Source organism: Phascolarctos cinereus, unplaced genomic scaffold (genome assembly GCF_003287225.1).
Source record: "Phascolarctos cinereus isolate Bilbo 61053 unplaced genomic scaffold, phaCin_HiC Scaffold_726;HRSCAF=1367, whole genome shotgun sequence".
In the NCBI taxonomy this organism is placed as follows: Eukaryota; Metazoa; Chordata; class Mammalia; order Diprotodontia; family Phascolarctidae; genus Phascolarctos; species Phascolarctos cinereus.
This window is the reverse complement of record NW_027556098.1, coordinates 1898246-1917716: the sequence shown is the minus strand read 5'-3', so window position 1 is coordinate 1917716 and position 19471 is coordinate 1898246. Positions and strand designations below refer to the sequence as shown.

Here is a 19471-nt window from a genome sequence, read left to right as displayed (position 1 = left end):
CATGGATGTCTTTTCATATGATCTAATATCAATGTGCATGTGTTACAGCGTGTCATTTGTTATGTAAATTATGAACAGTTCCTATTCAGTGTGGGGGCGGGGCTGGGGGGGAGGGGTGCGGCAGAGAGGAACATCACCAAATATCTCTTTGGCCTTAAGCTGACTGAAATAATTGAGAAAGCTGCAGTGGTTAATCATGTGATAATCAAGGGTAGCACAGAAAGTTAAAAGGAGCAAACACCCAGTTTGCAAGTTAAAGGTAGGATTACATTTGCTTTCTTTTGAAGACCCTTATAGAGTGCTGCATTGGAGTTCCTCTAAAGATTTTTGTATGTTGTATGTGAAGATTGAGTTCTTTTCCAAAACCCCAAATCCTCTTTTTCTTTTACTTTTACTTTTCCCTTTTCGAATGTTAGGTTGACTCAAAAAAGTCTGTTGGGAGTTCTTCAGTGACAGTTTTAAATCCAGAGTTGAATATGATGATCTGAGTGGAAAACTTTTTAAATACTCAAACCTTCCAATTTAGAAAATAAATGCCCCTTTCCGTTTTGTCCCCCTTCTCTTTTTAATTTCACTAATGGTCACAGTTTCACAGTACAATAAAGAACTCAAGAGGCTGGTGTCATGGCATAATGCCATGACAAGCAGGCTTGCACTAACCATCACTTCCCTTAATATTATACAGAGCTCTCGCTCTCGCTCTCTCTCCCTCTCTCCCTCTCTCTCTCTCTCTCTCTCTCTCTCTCTCTCTCTCTCTCTCTCCCTCTCTTCTCTCTCTTTCTCTCTTCTCTCTCTTTCCTCTCTCTCTCTCTCTCTCTCTCTCTCTCCTCTTTCTCTCTCTCTCCTCTCTCTCTCGCTCTCTCTCTCGCTCTCTCTCTCTCTCTCTCTCTCTCTCTCTCTCTCTCTCTCTCTCTTTCTCTCTCTCCCTCTCTCTCTCTCTCTCTCTCTCTCTCTTCTCTCTCTCTTCTCTCTCTCTTCTTCCTCCTCCTTCTCTCTCTTCTCTCTCTCTCTCTCTCTCTCTCTCTCTTTCTCTCTCTCTCCTCCCTTTCTCTTCTCTCCCTCCTCTCTCCTCTCTCTCTCTCTCTCTCTCTCTCTCTCTCTCTCTCTCTCTCTGCGCTAGTTTTCATGATGACCTATCTATTCCTTCTGCACAGCCTTGAGGAAAATGAATGTTCCCAAGAATGTGCACTGATCTACTTTTCAGTAAACTTAATGGGATATATTAGGGGACTTGAGCTGCTGAAAAGGATCATCACAGTAACCTCTTACACAACTTAGAGCTTTTAGAACTTCTGAACTGACAGAATCATCAGCTTCCATTAATGGAAATACAGGTTTTTCTACTGATTAGCCCTTCTTTCCAAATTCAGCACTATAAATATGTCTATCTTCTTCCTGTGATATAACAAATCCAGGGATACTGATTCTTAGGAGTTGTCTACAGCTTGGATTACATATGGAATAATAAACTTCAAAAAACTTTTTACAAGAAAGTAATTTTTAAATGATTTACATGATTGTATAATGTAAAAATGTGTGTGTCTGTGTGTATACAGTGTTCTACAATTTTAAAACAAGCACAAGGAGTTAGCCAGAAAGGACTTTCATTTTTCTTTGGATTTTTAAAGGAAAATAGCATTCATATCCTGCAATATTGTGTATAAACCACTTACTATAGTACAGAATCTAGAGTCAGGAACACGTGGCTAAAATACTTGGCAGCTATGTGACCCCGGGCAAGTCACTTGAATTCTCTGGGCCTCAAGTCCTCATTTAAAAAATAAAAGGAGCACCAGCCCTGGATTCAGGAGGACCTGAGTTCAAATCTGGCCTCAGACATATAACACTTACTAGCTGTGTGACCCTGGGCAAGTAACTTAAACCCCATTGCCTAGCCCAAAATAAAAAAAAATAAAGGGATAGATCCTAATGACCTTCAAGGTCCTTTCCAGCTCTGCATCTATGATTCCCATTTGTTGTATTACAATGGCTTTTTCAAATTGAGCTCTAAGCAGACATTGTTGGCAGCCATGATGCTGATACCGCTTCAATACATAGTGTAAACAGTGTTCAAAGTGAGAAAAAGAGATCAGGCTGACATCCTGATCTACTTCCAGCCTTGAGTACAACTGATGAGGTGGCCAAATTCCAATCCACAATATTATGGCTATCAGTGGACAAAAACACCTTGAAAAACCCATGATGCATGCCCTGCTAACAGAATTTTGTTCTCCACCTCTACCTTTCTAATTTGGACAGAAACTAAAATAGACATATAATATTTAGTTTTGGTATTCAAAGGTTTTGCTTGTTTGTTTTTAATAAGTGTACCTTCCCAACTTTGGAATCCAGTTTTATATTTGGTAGAGTAGACAGATTTTTCATAAGTTCCCTATTTTTTCTGCCTTTTATAACTATTAATATTTATTAAATATCAAAACCCAGACCAAAAAAAACCTATCAATTTAGAAAGATGGAAATAAAACAGGGGGAATTTATTTGTTTACAAAATTCCTCAGACTGCTGATTTCCTCCCAATGTCAATATAGAGGGTGAGGGAAAGGGAAAAGAAAACAGTTTCACAAAGGCTCTTTTAGTGAAAAAATGGGTCAGGATATGTTAGCTGAACTGATCCAGGTTAACATCTTGGCTATGGCTATTCTCTGAAAAGGTGTCAGCATCAGAGAGTAAAGAAATAAACCAATAAATAGCAGTGATTAAAGATGCTGAGCTTTTAAGGATTCCCTTATTCTCACCATTCTACCCCTCTCCCCCCCACCACCCCCCCGTTTAGTTTTCTTTACTTTTGTTCCATTTTCCTTTTTGGGTTCTGTTACTTTTGGCAGTGTAAGCTGCTGAGGGGAGCTGCATTTAGAAGTAAAGCTTAACGTACTGCAGCAATTTAAATAAGAGCTGAATAAGGGCTCCCTTATATTTGCTCACAGCCTTAATCCAAACTCTTCACTTACTCCCAATCAATAAATATCACTGTGTTCCAACCAAATGAAAATTTGTTTACCATTTCTAAAGGCTAATGAGACCTATTTGTGGGTTGCAGGAGTTGGTTTTGACAGAGAGGCTAGTATACGCTGCTCTCTTGTTCATTCACAATCTGTACTACAGCGGAGACGAAAACTGAGGAGGCGGAAAACCATCTCTGGCATCCCCAGAAGAGTGCAGCAAGAAATAGGTGTAGTATAAATAAAAATGTTAATGGTTAACATTAAAACTGCCTTCAATTGCTGAGATATGAAGTGGTAGTCTGCTTTCCAGTAGTTTCCTCAGGAAATGCTAACGTTTTTATGGTTATAGAGTTTTGCAATGATCATGTTGTTTTGTTGTTGTTTTTCATATCACTGAAACCAGACTACATTGTTCATATTAGCCTTATGCTTTAATTGTGGAGGTGGGGTTTTACTGAGTGAAATAAATAGACATGTTCAGTCCTCACCATTTAAATCTACTTTTTAAAAGTTATTTTTGTTCCAGTCATAGCATTAAAAGTAACTAGATTCAGTAAAAATTTCTTTTCCTTATAAATTGAGTATCTCCAGATGGAGTGTGAGACTAGTCTTGAAGAAAATAAACTGAAATTCTCTTAAGCATTAACACTGATGTCTTAGTTAAAAAAAAAAAAAACTACAAGGACACTTTTGACCTTATCTGCTCAGTTCATTTAGTATCTCTTCCTCTTCTTTCTTTTATTATGAGATCATTTACTTAGAAACAGAATTTTAGTTCTTTACATGTTCATTTGTCTTTGAATCCTGTGGCTCTGACTTGCTAATGAGTAGCATTTGGGAAGTTGGGACCAACTGAGAGGATGAAATGAAGATAAGTCATATGATAGACATGATAAAATATATTCTACTTTAATTTTTTTAAATAACAGTATTCAGTTATCTTACAAAATGAAAGAATAGGAAAGGAGAAATTCATAAAGGATTTAAAAACTAAGATTTTTCTAGGAATAAATTTTTAAATTTTCCATGAGAAATTTGAATCTTTCATATAATTCTATGTATAGAATTATTTTGAAGAAAACAAAACATAGTATATAAAGATTGTTAGGCTCAAAATTCAGTTATTTATTCAATAATTGGGGGGAATTTCATTTAAGAAGGGGATCCCAAAGTTCTAATATGATAATAAAATTGTGGGGGCTACTCAAAGAAAAGTCATTGGTCTGCAGATGTCTAAAGTTTCTCACAGTGTTTTACATGTGTCCTAGATTCTGATGAATCACCAGTGGCCAGGGAGCGGAATGTGATTGTGCATGCAAATCCAGACTTCTCCAGTAATATCAATAGGAGGTCGGGGACCAGGGACTCTGAATGCCAAACTGAGGAAATTCTTATTGCTGCTCCATCCAGAAGGAGAATCAGAGCTCAGAGAGGCCAAAGCATTGTAGCTTCCCTTTCTCACTCTGCTGGCAACATTTCAGTGCTGGCAGACAACGGCAACGCCATGTTTACTACTGCGGCAAGCAGCCGCATTCGATCACGGAGTCTTCCCCGTGAGGGTGCTAGAGGCAGTGATGCTGAGCATAACATTGGTGCTAAAACCTCAACCTATGAAGAGGAGACTTTTATGGACAACCAGGAAAGGATACCAAATAAGGATACAGATGCCATGAGTAGCCAAGGTTCACAGGAACACCATCCCCCCTTGGGATTAACCTGTTCTCAACACCTCCACAGCCCCCAGCATAAATCAAATGAAAGAGGGAGGTCAAGGCTGTCAAGGATGGCTGATTCTGGCAGCTGTGAAATTTCATCCAATTCAGATACCTTTGGGAGCCCTATTCACTCCATCTCCACAGCTGGAGTTCTCCTTAGCAGCCACATGGATCAGAAGGATGATCACCAGTCATCCAGTGGTAACTGGAGTGGGAGCAGCTCCACATGTCCCTCACAAACATCAGAAACCATCCCCCCTGCTGCTTCTCCTCCACTGACTGGCTCTTCGCACTGTGACTCTGAGTTGTCATTGAACATAGCCCCTAATGCCAATGAAGACTCCAGTGTCTTTGTGACAGAAAACTATAATGACCATATGGATAAAGTGAGGGGCCATCGGGCAAGCTCCTTCACTTCCACTGTTGCAGACCTGCTAGATGACCCCAACAACAGTAATACAAGTGACAGCGAATGGAACTACCTGCACCACCATCATGATGCCTCGTGCCGCCAGGATTTTAGCCCTGAGCATCCCAAGGCTGACAGCCTGGGCTGCCCAAGCTTCACAAGTATGGCCACTTATGATAGCTTTCTGGAAAAATCACCATCTGACAAAGCAGATACTAGCTCTCATTTTTCAGTGGATACTGAGGGATATTATACTTCCATGCACTTTGACTGTGGTCTTAAAGGTAATAAGAGTTACATGTGCCACTATGCAGCCATAGGCCCTGAGAGTAGCCAGGGCACTAGTGTTCCTCCCACTTTCTCAGATTGTACCTGGCAGGATTACCTAGATCAGAGGAGGCATGGAAGGCCAAGCATCTCTTTCAAGAAACCAAAGGCAAAGCCAGCCCCACCAAAACGCAGCTCATCTTTGAGGAAGTCTGATGGAAGTGCAGACATTCCTGAGAAGAAAGAACCAAAGATAAGCAGTGGGCAGCACCTGCCTCACAGTTCCAGGGAAATGAAATTGCCTCTTGAGTTCTCTAACACACCTTCTCGAATGGAAAGTGTGGGTTTATCCAGCAAACAAGAACATTCCTGGTTGAACCAGAATGACCACGGAATAAAGGAGTCTCATTTGGACACTGCAGATATTCCATCATTCAAAGATGAAGGTGCTGAATCAACTCACTATGCAGATCTCTGGCTGCTAAATGACTTGAAAACAAATGATCCTTATAGGTCTTTATCCAATTCAAGCACTGCTACAGGTACCACAGTTATTGAATGCATCAAATCACCAGAGAGCTCTGAATCACAAACATCCCAGTCTGAATCCAGAGCCACCACTCCATCCCTTCCTTCTGTTGACAACGAATTTAAGTTAGCTTCACCAGAGAAGCTGGCTGGCTTAGCATCACCATCAAGTGGCTACTCAAGCCAGTCTGAAACACCAACATCATCTTTCCCCACAGCTTTCTTTTCTGGACCATTGTCTCCTGGAGGTAGTAAGAGAAAGCCAAAAGTCCCAGAAAGGAAATCCTCTCTTCAACACCCCTCTCCAAAAGATGGAACTGTGTCTTTAAATAAAGATCTTGAACTTCCAATTATACCTCCCACCCATCTTGACCTAAGTGCTCTTCATAATGTCTTGAACAAACCCTATCACAACAGACTTCCATTGCATGCATTTACTCATTGTAAGCAGAATTTGGTAGGAGAAACACTAAACTCTACTCCCTCACCATCCCTTGCAATTACACCTACAGTCCTAAAGTCTGTTAACCTTAGGTCAGTCAATAAGTCTGATGAAGTTAAACAAAAAGACAGTGATAATACAGAACTACCTTATTTACAGGAATCTACTATCACGGTGGCTGCCTTGTCTCCAAGCAAAAGAATGCCACACATAGCTAAGAAATCAATATCACGCCAGTATTCCACAGAAGACATCATTTTGTCCTTTATTGACTCATCTCCAGATATGGGCCCTGATAAAATGCATTTAGAAAAAAATTCAGTTTTCAATGTGAAGAATCATTGTGATCAAGAAATTGTACCATCAGCCAGTAACAATCTTCTAGAGACTAAAGCCACAAAGAACCAAATGTCAATAGTCAGGGAACCTTTTCCAGAACATGCACCAGGGAAAAATTGTGATGTACCTGCAGAAGGACTTCAGAAAGGTTCTAATGGGAAAATAATAGCTCAAGGGACTGGGCAAGATGGCAATATTGAGCAGGTACAGAAGGCATTCACTGTAGATGGGGAGAATATTGCACAAGCTAAAACTGGGGATGAAATCTCATCACTGTCTCCGTCTGATTCACAAACCAGAGCAGCAACAGACATGGATAGCCAACTTAAGCATCACCTTGTTATGAGCCAACACCATGACAAAGTGCCTGGGCATAGTTGCTATGAATCAGAACTAACAACTGTAATCAGTGAAAAGCATTCTGAGCAGGAAAGTGATACTGCATCAGGTATTTCTACCAAAAGTGCCTCTGATGACCGAAGGACAGAGGAGACACGAGCAAGTACAGATGAGGTTTCATTGAAAGGTGAGTTGTTGGGTAGCTTGGGTCTCAGTGGCAAGAAATTACTATGTCCTCTAGAGTTACTTTTTACTGGCTCAACTTTAAAAAAAATATTCCCTATGATGCTGTATAATATTGGCATGTTTATTTTCCTGGCTTATTTTCACTTATAAAAAAAATGTCAAACTTTGTTATTGAGAAATTGAATACTGGTCAAAATATTGTACAGGATACGTGATAGTTAGATAAATTCTGATGCTCAACATAATATAATGAATCATGGTCCTGGTTCTTTTGTCAAGATGTTGGAGGTCTTCTTCATCAGAATACATTTCTGTTCTTTTTAAAGAATCTTCACCGAGTGATGACTCCATCATTTCACCATTTAGTGAAGACTCTCAGGCTGATGACGATGTTTTTGTGTCTCCAAACAAACCTCGAACCACTGAGGATCTCTTTGCAGTCATTCACAGGTGAGACAACAGATCTAATGTCTCTGGACTTAGAATCAGCTTAAAGTATGTGAGAGCCCTCTGAGAGATTTAGAACAAACAAGCAAGGAAACTGTTTGGCAAATTGAGTTTGAAATCCTTTATAGAAGTTTCCCCATTTGTAAAATGAAGGGACAAAACTAGATGTCCTCTCAGGTCTCTTCAAGCTCAATAATTCCAAGACTATGACTGAGGTGAGCAATATAAATCTTTATGTAAAATCAGGCCTTTTATAAGGGGTTTTAAGACAAAGTTTCCTACAAATGCTTTTGGTTTTTCCCCTGTGATGATAAATATGGATCAAGCTTTTTAATCAGAAAATGTGATCAGATTGCCTGGAGAGGTTTATAGTGAAAGTTCCAATTCAGTCTCTGATATATCCACTAACTTTAAATTTTACATTTTTAGATATCTCCTAAGATTAAAATGATTCATATTTTTGAACATGTCTAAAGCAATGATTATAGTAACAAGGGCAGAAGGGAAATCAAGCCACCAAGAAAATCTGAATATGAAATATACACTGGGACACAAGTGTGTATGAATACCTGACTACTCTATATCTTACAATACTCTATAACCATGCTGATCACATTTTCTTAAGTAAAAAATCAGAACATACTGTCTAAGAATGCCTCATTATCAGCTTTCTTCATAGTCTTGACACTGGAACTGCCTAGAGGAGTGGGGAACCTGCAGCTTCACGGCCATGTGCGACCCCTTGACTGAATCCAAACTTCACAGAACAAAACCCCTTAATAAAAGGATTTCTTCTGTAAAACTTCGACTCAATCAAAAGGCTGCCCCCAAGGACCTAGAAGTCCTAGAAGGTGGCAAGTTCCCCACCCCTAGAAAATCTTGGCTACACACACACACACACACACACACACACACACACATATATATATATATATATATATATATATATGTGTGTGTGTGTGTGTGTAGATATATATAGATATATCTATATAGATCTATAGATCTATATAGATCTATATAGATCTATAGATCTATATAGATATATCTATATAGATCTATAGATCTATATAGATCTATAGATCTATATAGATCTATATAGATCTATATAGATCTATATAGATCTATAGATCTATATAGATCTATATAGATCTATAGATCTATATAGATCTATATAGATCTATAGATATATATATACACACACACACACACACATTCTTTTTCTCTGCCTAAAGGGCATGTTTCCATAACAATGCTATCATTCATATACAAAGAGGATGTAACTTGCCTACCTATTATCAGGGAGAGCATTATGCCATAGTGGAAAGATCACTACACTAGAAGAATGGAGATAGTCCTGGCTCTATCATTAGTTATGTGACCTTAGGAAGCTTTGCCTTAGTTTCTTTATTTATAAAATGAGAGGGTTGGACTAGTTCTTTAACATCATTTTCAGTTCCAAAGCTCCTGATTCTATGTGTATTATGTTTCCAGTAATAGCAAGGAATTTAGGATTTTGGCTGATTCTTCCACAGTCTCTTGCCTGTCCTCTTTTATGACTAGTAACATACATTTATATGACAACCACATGCACCCATGGTCACAGAGAGGGTGAAAATCAAAGTCCACACAGAGAACAAATACATGTTCATAGTATTAGTGCAGTGTGCTATCAAAGTGAGCTAACCAAAAATAATTATCTGACAACTCACCAATGAGAACTGGCTTCACACAGTGTGAAACAGGGCTAATTGACGTAGCTCAAGCTATAAAATTTAAATCCACCAGTATCTAGCACAATGCCTTTTACATAACAGTTACTCAAAAAATACTTACTGAATGAAAAAATGAGGCCATATTGGGCAATTATACTAAAGATGCTGTATATTCAAAACACAAATAGTTATTCTTTCCATTTTGTAGCGGGTTATAGGTACAGTGCCCTACCCCACCCCCAATCTGGAAAATCCACGTAAAATTTTTTGGCCCTCCCTTAGTACCAGAGAAGAAGTCTGATTATGGTATTAAGAAATAAAATTTTGATATCATGTAATAATATACATATATTTTATGCAATTCTGAGTTTCTAAACTTTTTCTGTGTCTTCTGCTAGCCTTCACATATCATCTGTGGCTTCTGCAAAACTCCTAAAAAAATCCCATTTAATTTCTTATGCCAACCCGTAATATATTGACGTTGTGATGAGGAAAGTCATGATATGGAAGGGAGAGCTGTAATCATATCCATGAAATCAGCTAGATCTTTTTAGCCAATTTAAAATTGTATGTATGTCCAATAGCATGTATCATATTTTCCAAAGCATTTTACTTTAAGCTTTCAAGGTATCCATATTACAATCTCTTATGCATTTTAGTGAATGTATCAGTATTATTGAAAGATTTATATTGCTCACCTCAGTCATAGTCTTGAAATTATTGAGCTTGAAGAGACCTGAGAAGACATCTAGTTTTGTCCCTTTGTTTTATAAATGGGGAAACTTCTATAAAGGATTTCAAACTCAATTTGCAAATTTGAAAGTGTTAGTCATGCCCATGTCTTGAATAAAATCAACATCAACTGCAAATGTGCCATATCACTATAGATAGGCTTTTTAGGTCTGTGTTACCTGCCATTTTTAAAATTTGGTATATGAGTATTTATAACAGCTTTGGGGAAACATCTTTCCTGCATTCTGCACTAAAAGTAATTAAACTAGTTCAGATTATTGTTTGATAACTAATTATACTCAAATGAACTAGTGATATGCCCAAAAAAATTCATTTGGAGAAAGGGGCATACAGAAAAATAATAGATGACTAGGTTGAAGTAATAATAATTTCAAACTATAACATTATATATGTATGCATATTTATATATATATGTAATCTAATATCATGATAATATCTCATTTATAGCACTTTAAGGTTTACAAAGTGCTTGATGTACATTATCTCATTTAATCTTCACAACAGCCCTGATAGGTAGATGCTACATGCAGGTATTATTGTCCCTATTTTAAAGATGAGGAAACTAAGGCATAGAGAAGCTATGTAACTTGTCCATCACCACACAGCTAATGTCAGATGCAGGATTCAAACTCAGATATCTCCTGACTCTAAATCTAGTGCTTTTTCTAATATATGTCCTTGCCTCCCCATTTGGGTAGTACTTCCTCCCAGCCCCACATTTCATTCTCATCTTTAAAGTGTGGCTCTAGATTCAGGAATCATCCATCGTACTAGAAACACATACTTTATTTTTTTGGTTGTTTTTGTTTTTGAGGCAGTTGGGGTTAAGTGACTTGCCCAGGGTCACACAGCTAGTAAGTGTCAAGTGTTTGGTCTGAGGCTGGATCTGAACTCAGGTCCTCCTGACTTCAGGGCCGATGCTCTATCCACTGTGCCACCTACCTGCCTGTGAAACACATACTTTAGCAAGAACACTTTCTTTCCATTCTAAGGAGGAGATATGTGTGTGTGTGTGTGTGTGTGTGTGTGTATTGTTTACGATGATAAGTGTTAAGGAATAGAAGAGTTGGTAAGTTATTAATAACAACATGCTTCATTTGTATCCTTTATACCCATCAAAGAATCTGTACATGTGAGATAGTGCGAAGAACCCTGCAATTTATGAGGCTGTTATTGAGCATTTTTTTGTCATTGATTTGAAATGTTCATTACTTAAACTTCATCTATATGTGTTGGATATTATAGAATACGCTTTTACTCTCTTGATTTAATTAAAAACACACAATCATCCTGAGAGTTTTCTTTGTTTCTATTTTACTTAATAGATCAAAGAGGAAAGTACTTGGAAGGAAAGATTCTGGGGACATATCTGTACGAAGTAAATCAAGAGCTCTCCCTGGCAGTAGCAGCAGCAGTACTGTGCCCCCCAGCAACATCCTATCTCCAAACAGCAATGTGCCAACTCCACCAAACAGCCAGAGATCTCCTGGTCTTATCTATCGAAATGCAAAGAAGTCCAACACCTCTAATGAAGAGTTTAAGCTGTTGCTTCTTAAAAAAGGCAGTCGGTCTGATTCCAGTTACCGGATGTCTGCCACTGAAATCCTGAAGAGCCCCATCTTGCCCAAATCCCCTGGTGAGCTCCCCACTGATCCCCCCCCAAGCATGGATGAGCCTCCCCAGGTGTCATCGGGGGCAGAAGCATTGTCCCCTGTCTCTCCATGCTCCCCAAGAGTTAATGCAGAAGGGTTTTCCTCCAAGAATTTCACCATGTCAGCTTCATCTAGGGTTGGACGTTCCCGGGCACCCCCTGCAGCCAGCAGTAGCCGTTACAGTGTTCGTTGCAGGTTATATAATACACCCATGCAAGCTATCTCAGAAGGAGAGACTGAGAATTCAGATGGCAGCCCTCATGATGACAGGTCCTCCCAGAGCTCAACATAGGCTGTATAATCTACACAGCCTCACTATTAACTAGGAAATACATTACCGAAAGCATTTGGCTTGCACAAGGATGTGGAAAATATAACAGAGAGCCCAATAGATATATGGGGAAGTATCCATGCTTAAGCTCTGTAATACTTTGTTTAATTTTGCATTTTCTAGTAGAAATATACTGTCTCCCATGTCTCAATCTTTAGCTTCATTTGGTTTATCCCAATTTTATTCTTGTTAATGTAGTTTTTAAAAATCAAATTTTCATCAAAAGAAAGGGAAAAAAATCTTTCTCAGCTGCCCATTTAGGAAAGAAACTTCTTCATTGTTGTGCTTCCCTAGAGAGAGATGAAATGACTCTTAAGGATTGGTATTTTTCTACATTAAAATGAACTGAAACAAAGTTTAAAAGAAATGAACTAAACACATGTAAATACCATATTTTTGATAAAAAAAAATGTAAATAGAACTATTAGAGAAGAGTGGACATGTGGCAAATTATTTACTGCATACTGTTTATTGAAGACAAAAGAAATAAAATGTCATAACTGTATTCTGTGAATACCATTTTCATATCAAACATCATGTTTAAATGTCCACCAATATGACTTTCAGAAATATAATCAAGCCTCAAATCTGAATTTTTACATTCTTGAAAATAGGAAAATTTCAAAGTTACTTACTGAGATGTTAACTTAAAATCTTATTAATTTAAACCTAACCATTTTTCTTGTAAACTTCAGCACCAAACAAGCTCATAGCAAAGCATAGCTGTGATTTACCTTATGGTAACTGGTAAGAATGGAAAGCATGCTTTTAAGTTTTTTAAAGAAAGGAAGTCATCATTCTCAATACAAAGCCCTAAGCAAAAGCACTTGACAGTGTCCTTTAGCCATTTATTTTTTAAATGAATTGCTTTAATAAAACTGAGCAGGGGGAATAGAAATCAATTTTGTGTTATGTTTTATATTAGGCTACTGAGGTACAAAGAATCAGAATTTAATGACTATAATAGTTAAACATTTTAGACAATTAGTTAAAAGTTCTTAAACTAACAATATAAAAAAAAGTAAGCATGCAATGGAGCTGTTGATTTATCAGTAAGTATCTGCAATGAGTTTTCAGTGAAGCTTTCTCTTTGTGCTGATGAGGTTCATGCTACCTAAATATTAACGGAAATGACACTGTGAAAAATGTAGCTGGGAAATAGGTATGTATATGCATTATTTATATTCATTGTTAAACTGGGAATGGGGGAAAGCTCTGGTTCACAATGCTACATTCAACTCTGTCTGGTTTTACTATAACTGCTTGGTGGGGTACAGGGAGGGTGGTGGGTGGGAATGAAAATCTGTCAGAGTAAATGCTCTGATAAAAATGAAGGCAGGGAAACAAGCTGAATTACTTGAAATTACTTGAATTTTCTTGTCTTAAAACTGAAAGAAATATAGTTAGGAATTGCAATCTACAAATGGTTTTACACCTCTGATTTTAACATTAACTGAAACTAATGTTTGAGATTATTTGTCAGAAATGTAAGTGGTTACTATTACTTAGAATATGCTTTGGAATGCGAGAAGGTATAGTGCAGAGGATTGTTTGAGAAGGAACATGGCCTGTAACAGAATAGAATGAGATTAGGATGACAGGAAAATAATAGGGTCACAAGGAAATCAATAAGTAGCTGGCTTTAAGCATAAGTAAATGGTGATTAGGGAAGTAGGTTGTGTGAAAGGGGTTTTATTATTTTGGTTCAATTCATGCAATGCATAGGAAAGAGCGTCAAAGACGAAAAGTAAGATTGTCAAAAAGAAAGTTATCTAAAATGTTAGAGAGTTGTTAGAATAAGTTAGGAGACTAGAAATGTTGGTTGATTTTGCTTATTTGTTTGTTTCTTTTCCTGGAAAGAAAGACGAACCTTGATCTCATCTACTGTTTATTACCAAAATGTGTTTTAGAGTTTCTTGCCAACATTGTATGAAGAATGATTATGCAGTTGTATGCGTGCATGTACATGTGCATGTACATGTGCATATCCATGCGTGTACACTTTGGGAAAGAAAAAATAATTGGCAAAAGATATCAGGGGGGGCAGTATCTGCAAAGTGTTAAAAATTTATACTAAAGGAAAAGTGAGTTGATGTTTGAAAATGGACCCTTATCATTCATGGAAGCATACCAGTTAAGAAAACCAGCCTCGTCTGATACCATATTGGGAATATGAATGAATTAGTCTAATATTCTGAAAGTGACACAGTTGGCATAAATAAAAAATATTTTTAGTTAAATGTGACAAGGTGGCTGGAGCAGTCATTTCCAGTCAGATTAGGTTAATTTTCATAATGTTTTTAATAGCAGTTAATTTGCAGCATGGTTCTTTAGCCTGAAGAAAAGTGTATTATGTGTGCTTTTAAAAGTAATTCTAAAACATACCCTAAATAGGAAACACCAGAATTGGCTTTAATAAAATGTCACCTTTTTTATTACTGATATAAATTTAATTGATAATGGTACTACATATTTTAAAACAAATATATTGACTTGAATTGTGAGGCAATAAGATATCTTCTATATGTAATGATCACAGAACACTTATAATTATAGTTTTACTTATTTTGTTTAATCTAAAGATCTATGACAAAGTCTCTATTTTATATTTCATAGATTTAAAAGCCCAAACAGATACGGATTATAAATCCACTAAAGAAAAGAATATTCAGTATAAAAACAAGTAAAGGAAATTAAAAAAAAACCCAAACACCAGGAAATTTTAGTGATATGGAGTATTTTACATGGCTTTAAAGCACTCGAGACAAAGTTTGAGAACTGACTTTAACATCACTGCCATTTTGAAGCAGGGTACATGCGTTAAGTGAGAAACATCATTCCAAACTTTTGTTCTGTTGTTTGCACTGATGTTATTAAAATGATTTTGAAGTTTATGCAACTGTTTCTGTATTTTGTAAAAAAAAAAATAGCTTCCCCCTTTCTTAGTTTTGATTTTGCTTTGGGGTTTTTTTGTTTGTTTGTTTTTATTTTGTTTTGTTTTTGCTGAATAGAGGACATGGAATATTATAGCAAATAAAGCATTCTGTGTGTTTACTTTTGCCAAAGGTCAGTGATTGAGTGCATTTGCTGCAGTGGTGGCAGATTTAGAGAAATAGGTTGACTTAAAGATTTAAAACAATTAAGAAGGTTACAGTGTAACTATTTTGGTACTAGAACCAGTTCATGCTGGCAGAAAAGACAATGGTTTATGGACTTGCATCCATTTTGTATTTTTGTAATATTTGTAAATATAAACTTTTTAAATTGTTGCAAAGATGGTTTCTTTTGTAAAATGTTTTCAAAGTTTACATTCAATCCAAGCCTTTGTATATTTTAGAGCTGTGCAACACTTTAAGTCTTGTATTTATTTTTAGTAAAAACGGTGACAGTTTCATTGTGAACCCCTCTCAAAAAAACATGTCAGAAAAGTTTGATTATCTAGAAAGTGTGTATAGAAACTGCAAATAAATGTGACTGCAATTCAATAATCCCCCCCTCTCTTCATTGTCCTATAACAAAATGTTATATCTTATCATGTTTGAGTTGATAATTCCAAACAATGATCTATGTAAATGCATTAAGTAGTATCCAGATACGTTTTGTAATTTTAGGGAAGTGACAGTGCCAGCTAAAATTAATTGTAATCCCTTGTGTCATAAGAGTCCTATGGCACAAAGAGGTTTGTGTTCCCTCTATCAAGGAAGCCAGGAAAAATCTCTGTAAGGTACCCTCTTGAATAATGAGATCAATTACCTGCTTGTAACCCTACTCTTCACAATATAATAGAAGCAAGTTTATTGAACCAAGGAGAAAAAGCAAAACAAATTCATTAGTCCCAAAGATAACCACTGTAACTACCCAGTAATTTAGTCTCAAATGCTGAAAGTAACTCTGACTGTGGCTACCTACTAGTTGTATCTCAAGAGAAGATTTAACCTCAAAACCAGTAATGTTCTTATCTATTCAGTGTATCACAGTTTTAAGGGTGCTGTATCAGACCAGAAATGTTGAGGCTATCACCTCTGCCTTCACTCCTATAAGCCTTTATTCCCACAACAAATCACCTTGAAGTCTGGTCTTAAGATTTACATATGGTGACCAAAATCTCAGTATCTTTCCTCTTCTGACTGGGGAAATAATGTCCTTTACCCAAGAGAACATTTTCCCTTTTGTTCAGTGACTAACAAGCCACCCCAAATTGTCCCCCAATTATTTCTCCTTTAGCACGTCAGGATTTTTTTAAATCACCCAAAGCTTTTAGTAATCTCTACTCCATATTAGTAATTCTTCATTCATTCATGCTCTCAAGACTGACATACCATTTTCCTAAGTCAGCTCAAGGAGAGGATCAGGTAAAAATTTCAACATGGGCTACCTAAGTGTTTAAGTAGATGGTCTGAGAGTCAGGAAGAACTGATTTCAAGTTCCATCTCTGACATATTCTAGCTGTTTTCCTCTCAGAAAGTCATTTAATGTATCAATGTTCTAAGCAACTCCCTAAATTTCTAAGTTGTAGAGAATGAGCAAATCCATTTTAGTAGAGGAATTTCCCTGATGTATGAGTTCCTTGTATCAATGAGAACATGGGTCAAATCCCAATCCCCCATCTAGAACATTTTCTTCTTAGAACTATATGGAGAAAATAACTTTTTTTCAGCTTCTGCTTTCTCAGTGCTCAGTGTGGTCGTCTGTGACAGGGAGACAGATGTACTTACCTTTAAATATTGCAGCCTTCCCCTCTGAGAAACCATCTGGTAGCAATGCTTCAAGTGACTACTCTTTTCTGTCTTGCTTCCAAATATAATGTAGTTGATATCCCTTTACAAACTGCAAATCAGGAAAATAGAAGTCACTGTGTCATCAGACAAAGTCTGCGGAGGCTAAAAAGTTTGAACTAGCCCTCCTTGCCACTGCTATTCTTGGCACTAAAATATGGCTTTACAATTGCTTGATCTGTATTTCATGCTAATTTATTCATTCTCCATATGTGATCTACATGTCAGTTTATTATTTTAAAATTTGCAAATTTTATGCTTTTACTTCTGGCAGCTTCAAGATGGTGAGGTGGTCTTCAAACCCAGGCCTTTCTGACTTTAATTCTAGTACCCAATCTAATATGCCATATGGCTATCTAAATAAAAGCTGAACCATTATTCCTATTAATTCTGATGAGTTTTGTAACTGCAGGCAGAGACAAGTGAGATTAGTTGTGTCCAGGTCCTTGTGCCCCATTTCATTAGTTTACAGATTAGAAATTTTGATTAGCTATATGTTTAGGAAGCATCAAATGGGGATCCTATTCTGAATTCCATATTCAACTGTACCAAAAAGTAGAGCCAAACAAAATATGAAATGTGGCAGTTGACTAAGATGGCATAATAAGAAAAGTAGCTACAAAATATTCCCCAACAAACCTGTGGCATGCTCTCTCCTAAACACATATAGTATCCCTAGGAAAAGAAGACACAAATGAAGAGTATGAGGGCAGTAAGATGTATATGTAAAGGAACACAGATGGCCAGGGCTACTGATTCTTCTGAGGTCGCTGGGCTCTCTCTTGAGTACATAGCTGGCTCGCCTATTTGTTGTCAGAGGTTGTGCTTCTTGAAACCAGTGAAAATGTATCAGGTTATCTAGACCTGCAAACAAGTTATCTAAAAAGCAAAACAAACTCGGAAAAAAGCTCTAAAGAAGTGTGGAACCTCCAAAAAAGAATTAAACACTTGTAGTTGGCTACTCAGAGTTTCTAGAACATCAGGCAAATCTTATTCTATATACCTGAAGTGCGTAAGGATCTAAGATAGCTATCTAGACTCATGTTCTAAATGACTGCTTCTTTCTATATATGTCAATCTGGAAAGTATGTGTCCTGCTTTCTCAATGGTTCCTCAAACTCTTTAACACTGACTCTCCAAATTCTGGATTCAGTGTCTCCTTCTGGAAGTCATTCCCCTCATTCTTCTTTGAAGATGTCATACTGCTCTGAGCCTAAATTACATCAAATTTTATTCCCTCTCCATGGCTACTTAAAGCCCTAAAGGGGTGTGGACAATTTCCATTCATCCAGTGATATACCCCTTAATATTCAAAATGAAAAAGCATTCATACTTTGCAAAGGGAAAATAGGCTACTAACATTGTGTTAACACATTAACAAATCATCAAATCATTCTCCTACAATCTCTTCTCTCTACCCCAGTTAAATATTTGCTGAACCCAGCAAATTAATCATGTTACTTATGGGCATGTTTTTCTGTAATCTCAGTTCTGGATAGGAATCTTCTGACTTGGGGGAGGATGAATGATTGTACTCTCAGATACCTCTCCCAGTACTTTATGCCAAAGAGTATCAGCAAAGTCCACATGACAGTTCTTAAACAATATAGAAATTAACTTTTTTTAGGAGGTCCACGTCTACCAGCTGGTGAACCTAAGGATTACACCTATCCCTCAAATTCATGAACACACCATTTTAAGAAGTAGACACTATTTTATAAAATTTTCACCTGTGTTGAAGTTTCCAAAGGTTTGCTCCAACCCAAGACAATAATGGAAAGAAGTAGGGGGTAAGGGTAGGGAAATCAAGCCTGTGCCTTCAGAGGAAAAGCTTGGATTTCACAGAACAAAGACCTGTGGGGCCCAGGAGAGATGAGGTGCTTGTCCTGTCTCCCTCCCATGAAAAGGCCCTTCTTCTCTGGACCATGCATGCAAACATTTTTCAGACCTGGGGTGAAGGTGGGGATTCATCTGGGTCCTTGAAACACATTGAACAATCCAAATGCAGGTCCAAATTAATCCTTCAATAAGACAAACAGGTTACCTTAAAAGGAAATCAAACTCAGAAAAGGCTCTAAAGAGGTGTAGAATTTTAAAAAAAGGATTAAACACTTAGGGTTGATTACACAGGGTTTCTAGACCGTAGGGTAAATCTTATTCTATGGACTTATTGTGCATGCGGATTTAAGATAGCTATCTAGACTCACATCATAGTAAGACAAGTAGTCTAGGTCTGCTAAAAAAAAAAAGTTAAATTAGATGAACTCTCTCAAAATGCTCTAGAGTCTAGGCAAATTGCTAACCACCAGTATTCTAAGGATACAACATCTATACTATTCATATTAACTTCTATATTCATAATCAATACAGTGACACAATGGATAGTAATATAAAAGTATTCAGCCCTATAAAAGTTGTCTCACAAAAATTGTCTGAATTTTAAAGGAAATAAACCAGAAAACTAACTATACAATTACAGTCTAAAACAAAAGAAGAAAAAGTGCTATTTTTTCTCCAGATCTCCACAATGCTAAGGCATACAAGAAGTCCCAGTTGCAGAATTACTCCAGTGAGCCCCTATAAATAGGGAGGGCATCCCAAATACATTTGTGA

At 37.2% G+C, this 19471-nt stretch overlaps 1 protein-coding gene across 1 annotated transcript in view; it reads left to right on the top strand.

The window, feature by feature from the left end:
- The window catches only part of NHS (NHS actin remodeling regulator), a 432063-nt gene extending 416492 nt beyond the window's left edge, over positions 1-15571 (top strand). The window contains exons 6-9 of the mRNA XM_021007405.2: positions 3059-3190; positions 4232-7189; positions 7515-7638; positions 11426-15571. Of these exons, the coding sequence (XP_020863064.1) occupies positions 3059-3190; positions 4232-7189; positions 7515-7638; positions 11426-12044 (3833 nt within the window). The 3' untranslated portion in view covers positions 12045-15571. The remainder of the gene's footprint in view (positions 1-3058; positions 3191-4231; positions 7190-7514; positions 7639-11425) is intronic.
- The last annotated feature ends 3900 nt before the right edge of the window (positions 15572-19471 follow it).